The sequence below is a fragment of the Grammomys surdaster genome, unplaced genomic scaffold, assembly GCF_004785775.1.
Source record: "Grammomys surdaster isolate TR1022 unplaced genomic scaffold, NIH_TR_1.0 97, whole genome shotgun sequence".
NCBI lineage: Eukaryota > Metazoa > Chordata > Mammalia > Rodentia > Muridae > Grammomys > Grammomys surdaster.
In genome coordinates this window covers 1,457,757-1,464,277 of record NW_021604576.1, presented here as the reverse complement: position 1 = coordinate 1,464,277, position 6,521 = coordinate 1,457,757, and the positions used below count along the sequence as shown (strand labels likewise).

General features: G+C 40.6%; 1 protein-coding gene across 8 annotated transcripts in view; it reads right to left on the bottom strand.

The window, feature by feature from the left end:
* Runx1t1 (RUNX1 translocation partner 1) overlaps window positions 1–6,521 on the bottom strand; it is a 148,942-nt gene that overhangs the window by 102,805 nt on the left and 39,616 nt on the right. The window contains exon 3 of one of the 8 annotated variants that reach the window (XM_028779647.1): window positions 2,599–2,617. The exons of 5 other annotated variants lie outside the window; for them this stretch is intronic. In XM_028779647.1, the coding sequence (XP_028635480.1) occupies window positions 2,599–2,617 (19 nt within the window). Of the gene's footprint in view, window positions 1–2,598; window positions 2,618–3,453; window positions 3,875–6,521 lie in introns of those variants that run through there. 2 more of the 8 variants (XM_028779670.1, XM_028779664.1) reach the window with 2 other exon arrangements.

Below are 6,521 nucleotides of genomic sequence, written 5' to 3'. Positions count from 1 at the left end.
CATATACATATACATATACATATACATATACATATACATATACATATACATATACATCCATCCAGGTACATTTCCCAAATGTTCAGTTACAAAGGACAGTAACAGTTGTCTGTACATGGCAACTTCATTTCTGGTTTTGTTTTGAGTTGGTCTCTCTTTTTCTTTCTTTCATTTTTTTCTTTCTTTTAACACAAATCATCGCTTGCAAGCATTGATGTTAAAAACAGAAAAACAGTCTAGTACACAGTGGCTATAAATGCCAAATCAATTTTCAGCAGATAATAAAGTCCATGTTTTACAATCAGCAATGCACTGTTTTACTACCCAAAAATGTAAGCTAATAATATACAGCTCTACGAAACGGAAAATGCAGATATGCTGTTAAAAAGCGGGCAGGCTGTGAGAGGGTGGATCACTCCTGCAGGGACCTTCTCAAAGCTATGTGTAAGTGTTTTCAAAATATCACATGATGTGGCCATGTGTTAAAAATTACAGCCAGTTAAGTTCTCTGCTAGGAAAAATATGTGGGCAATTTATGAAATGCACTCCAGGATGGAGATGTCTTAAGTAAAACCAGATTTTCAAAACAAACCTTTTTTTCCCCCTTTTGGAAACTTGAACTTAAAAAAAAAAAAGTTCCAGGCACATCTGGAGAGCAGGACCATTGAGAAGGGTGGTCTGACCTAATGCTAGCCATCTTCTGAAAGAACAGCACTATTTCTGGGCTCCAGGGACCCTGCTCACTTACTGTCCTTTTAAGGAAACAGTCATGAACACATTCTGTAGGTCAACGAATGTTATTTGATAACAGTACACAAAGACTGATAAAAATATAAATGTTTCAGAAAGCTTAGGGTCATTTTCACCTGAAACAATATAATGCCAAGGTCTCCCAGACTTCTATAAAAAGCATTTCCTTCTCTTAAACACAAGGATCTGCTTGTTAGAAAAAAAAAAAAAAAGAAAGAAAGAAAGAAAGAAAGAAAGAAAGAAAGAAAGAAAGAAAGAAATGACAGGCAGTGAAGTCATATTTCCTTCTGTTTGAGTTAAATAACTTTAAAATAGTTTATTTCTCTAAAGTATACTCAACCTCCTCCGAGTTTTCCAGTTTTCGTAGCTCATTTTGTAACAGTATGTTATCAACAACTAACAAAAGGAGGGGTGTTATTTTCCCAAAACAGTTCTATAAAACCCCAAATTAAAACTTCTTTTTCACCTCCCCACTCTCAGGATGCCCTGTGTCTGAGTAAGCTCAGCATCTGCACATCTGTTTCTAGTGATTCCAGATTTTATAAAAGAGGTCTTAGATCTGAGAATTATTACATCAAGTCCGAGACAAGGAACCACTTCTGACACTTGAACTACAAATAAATAAATTGGAAAGTTGATATTTAAATGTGTAGGCAATAAAAAATAAGAACAGTGATACCAGGATATAAACACATTTTTCCTTTTAAACTTCTATCCAGATTTTTATTAAAAATGCAAAGCTACCCTCAAGTTAGCTAAAAAAGCCTATTAATATAAATATACATGAATGGATTACATTATGCTAAAACACATTAAGAGGTAGTCCATCTGATACTAGATTAAAAAAAATGCAGATGGATGTCAAAAAAATAGCCAAGTATCAGATCTGCTCAAGTATAGCCATCCTGAACATGCTCATAGTCACAGCTGTTGATAGTCTCTGCATCCAAGTACAAGGTTGTCTAACACAGTGGGAGAAAGAGGGAGGGAGGGAGAGAGGGAGGGAGGGAGAGAAGGAGGAATTGAGAGAATGAGACAGTGGGAAGGGACGGAGAGAGGGAGGGGAAGAGGGAGAGACAGAGAGAGGGGGACAGAGAGAGACAATCAGAAATACAGAGACAGACAGACAGACAGACAGACACACAGAGAGAGCCCATACTTCAGAACACCACTACAGAACCAGTGAGATATTAACAACTTAACACTAAAGCCAACTTGCAATGGCAAAGCCTTAAGTACAGTTCAGTGCTTTGGAGCTTTCTTTAAACGGCATGTGAGGAATAAGGAGAAGAGGTCCTAACCTGTCCCTAACCCCCTTTGTTACTAACGAGGAGATTTGGTTCTTTTTCACCAAAATATCACAGACTCTGGTGGGCACTGCTAGATCACGTAATACTCATCTATTAAGAGCATAAAAACAAAGAACCTATGAATTATCTTAAGACTTCCATGAAGCTGTGCTCCAATAAAATAAAAAATAAATATAACACGAGCTCTTCATCACCAATTCTATATTATATAAAAAGGGTACACTTCTTCCTCAGTTACATGTTGCATATAAACCAAGCTGAGAGATTAAAGAGTTAAAATTACCCTTCTAAGACCTCAGTTATTATCTTTTTTGGTAATTGGATTTCCCCATATTTCAGCTTCTATGCATTCCTAGTCCCCTGAACAACAACAACAGAAGTGCAATCCCGGACAAATTCGTCCTTTCTGCACACATATCAATAACAATGAGAGGGAACTCCGAGACATATCCTAAAGGGAAAACATTCTTCAAACAACTGGCGATACCTACACACAACTGTGGTTTCAGAAAAGCTGGCAGATAATGTTTCAAAACACCATCTGGGAGGTGAGCAAACTCTGACCAAGCACGGCCTCTTCTGCTTGCCCTACCCAAATAATCTGCATGCACCAGCCAGCTGGAAGATCTCCTCTGTGTGCCCTGCCTTTATCTGCTCTACATTCAGCACACAGGACAATTTAGAGAGTTCTTGAGAGCAGTGAGGCAGCCTTTTTCCCCGCACCAGGCTTCATAAACAGAGCTCTTTCCCTGGCAGCAATCACAGAAACACTCCAGTTTCCAAAGATAATATTTTTCTGGAGAATTGTCATACACTAAATTTCCAGGGACACAGGAATGTCACTAATTCAGCATACTTCTTCTAAATGACCCGACTTCAATTTACTTACGTGATAACATCTAAGGACTATGATTTAGAGCAAGAAATTCCTCCTAGTGCCAAAGCTGCCCTCATTTTCTTTGACATAAACAGCTCTTCAAAGACAGTCTCCAAGAATTCTACCATCATCTCAAAACTCTCTCCACAGGCAAATAACCAGCAAGAAAGTGCAGATGACAGTCCAGAAACCCAAAACAGAAAACACTTCTCAGTAGAGCTAATTCCCTGTGTAAACTGCTCAGGCAAATATCCATGGCTTCCTTCCCCCCAGCTTCAAAGGCGCATCTCTCCATATCATGCACCCCTAAATCCAGATTTTGACAGCTTTCTTTGTGTCACCTCCCAATCACACCTCTCTCACCCCACAACCTCTCTCTCTCTCTCTCTCTCTCTCTCTCTCTCTCTCTCTCTCTCTCTGCCCTCACCCAATACAGCAGTCGTGGGGCAATCGGTATTTTCCACGCATTATAGAAAGTAAAGCTTCCCTCCTTGCAAGAAAAGAGGACTCACTCACCAGGCATCCCGGACTCCAGCGTGTAACACACTGAAAGCAACTCTGTGTTAAGAGGGAGCACGATGCGGGCTCATGCCTCCTGTTCTGGAATGTGCGGGGCGGTGGAGAGGAGGGCCATCAGAGGGGCTGGGGCGGCATGGCCCGAGGCAGGGTGCTGGGCGCGTGCGCCTGCCAGGCAGAGACAGATGGAGAGCTGACACTCCGGATTGCACTTGGAGCAGAAATGTGCAGGATGACAGGATCACATGTGGCCTTGAACCCAGCCCTGTCTCTTCAGGCAGAACAATGACAGGGATGTGTGTACAAAGTATCACAACTCCTGTCTCCCTTTCTCCACTCTTCCTCCTGCCCCAGTTCCAGAGCACCAAAAAGCAGAAAGTGAAATGCAGAAAGATAAGCTAAATGCTGAATAATTCATTCACCACCACCACCACCCCTTCCCAGCTCCAATTTAACCCTTATTTTGCCAAAAGATGGCAATGTTGACCTGACCTCCACAACTCACACTGAAAGCCTTCCTTCATCTTCTAATTTTAACAGGCATTACTGGGAAGTTTGGCTTAAAACAAACAAGGGCACAGACCACAAAGCTTTCTTTATTGATCTGGAAACCCCAAACAACCTAAAAACGTCTTGTAAGACTGTGCTCTGCCAGTTTATCGTCCAGCATGAAGTCTGAGCTGTGGTATCCTCCCAGCAGCCTCTCAGTCGCATGTGTAAAGCAGAACACTTCTTAAGAAGCAGAATGGAACCATTTTCAGTTTGCTACAGTGCTTCAAATCCACTGGGATCCCAGGTTGATTTGCTCTAAGCATTTTCAGCTTACTTTCCTCTGTTTTGCATAGAGATCCACAGGAGACAAAAACAAAATCTTCATTGTAAAGCCTTTTCAAAAGCTCAATAATCATGCCATTTTGAGAGGGAGGTGTGTGTGTATGGAGGGGGGGCACCCTTAAATGTTTCTCCTGACTCTGAATAACACGTACCCAGCCTGGTTCAATGGACTCTTCCCTATTAAGCTTTAATGGACACCATGATATATAAAACTGGGAGCCTTTGTTACAGTGCTTTATCTAAAGCTGGCTATTTCCTTCTCAGCAGTGTTTCTTTAGTCCTTTGTAAAGCATCCTTGCCTCATAGGAGAAACACAAGCCTGCCTGCCTTGCCCGCCTGTTTCTAAACACACAAAGATGCCAGGCAGAAGGAAAACATTATTCTCTTCTAAAACTCTTCTTCACAATTTAACACTCGGAACTCTTCACTGGGTCTGTGTTTGATTGTTTGTTTTAACAACAGGGCTCCTGTGGTGGTCAAGCCCTCAGGCTCTACCTTCCCAATGTCCAGCCAATCCACTAGACACACAGAATTCTACTAAACAGTTCTACTGAAGACTGCCCAGCCAGCCAGCCAGCTCAGTGCCCATGAAGACAGACCGGCCCCTTTAACTCTTGCTATTCTGGCAGTGATCCACATGTCCTTTGCTTATTGGTCAGATTTATTTTTATCCCCTCTTTGTTCCCCTCAAAAACTTCTAAAAGACCCCATCTGAAAATAGGCAGTGATTCTCACCTCTACCCACTGTCTTCCTGTCCCTCTGCCTGAGAGTGTTTCAAAATGCATGCACACAACACATGCCTTACACAAACAAAAAATATATCATCTTTAATAAACAGCAGTGATCAATAAGAACTTCTACAGCTCCTGAACCCTGTACCTGAAAAGGGCTGCTTCAGCCAGTGAACCCCTCAAAAAGAATGTATCACTGTCAGAGACAACTTGTAAAAAGACGACAATTCATAGTGATTACTCTGCTCTGTCACGAATAGTATACTACACTCTATTTATGAGGGCAATCTTTTTGTTCATCTTAGTTAGATGTCACTTGTAATGAGGTTCTATGTAATGGATTTCAGTTCTGTTAAGCAGCAAGCTCAAACATTAAGTGTTATAGCACGGATGAGTGTGATCACCAATTGAGTGCTGGCATAAGGGACTTTATGGAATCCAGAATCCTAAATCTCAAGATTTCCATGTTCTAAAAGAGTATTTTTGAAAAGCCATTCAATGCCACACACCACTTTTTTCTTTAATACTATACCTATGGAAGAAAGAAAACATTTTCACAGTGGGACACCCAACCTTTCATCAATATGCATGGTGAATCACTTCTAAAATAGAAAGTCAAATGACAAAATGCAATACACTTCAAGAAAACTGGATGATATCTGGTTTCAAAACTGGGTCTTAATATCGGTACACTCCAAGGCCCGAAACCACGGCTCAGAAAATTGAACTTCCATATGCTGTGTGATTATGTATCTTTTCTATGTGTAAAAAGGCTTTTTAAGCTGTTATCTGACTACAGTAATTGCCACTTTAAATTGATCCACGTCAACAAACCCTGGATCCCTGGAGATTCTCACCTTCAAGTCTGATTGCAAAAAGGGCCTAGCTGAACATGCATCTGAGGCTAGTTCATCGGTTTCTCAAGGAGCCTGTCCCTTTCTTTCACACAGAGACAGGCAAAGCTGCAGCCCCATTTGGCATCTCTCCCTGAACTGGGAAACCTGGATATGTATAGATACAGTTACTTAGACAGAAATAACTTTCCCTTTAATAAAATGACTAAAAGGAGCCAAGCTCTCTAACATCCAAATTGTATAATAAAAATAGACAATCAATAGCATGATGAATGCAGTTACATAGAACAACAAGAAACAGTGTGTGTACTGTCAACAGTGTGTGTAAAGTTTTCTCCAGTACAGAACCCTGCCCTGTATCCCCATCAACACATACTTTATAAAATTAAAATACATGCAAAACAACACAGAATATCTTAATGACCATTTAAATACTTTCTCAGAAAAGGTACAGCAATTAATATCTGACTTTTAATTTAGTGGAATGGCTACTTTTTAAAAGGCAACTTTAGAAAGAGATCTGTCTAAATCATCACTTTGCAAATCAGCAAATTTAGCCAATAATGAAACCCCAGACTCATTGATTTTATTTATATATATATATATAGAGACAGACAAAGATACAGACACATTTGGCAGCGCGCCCTG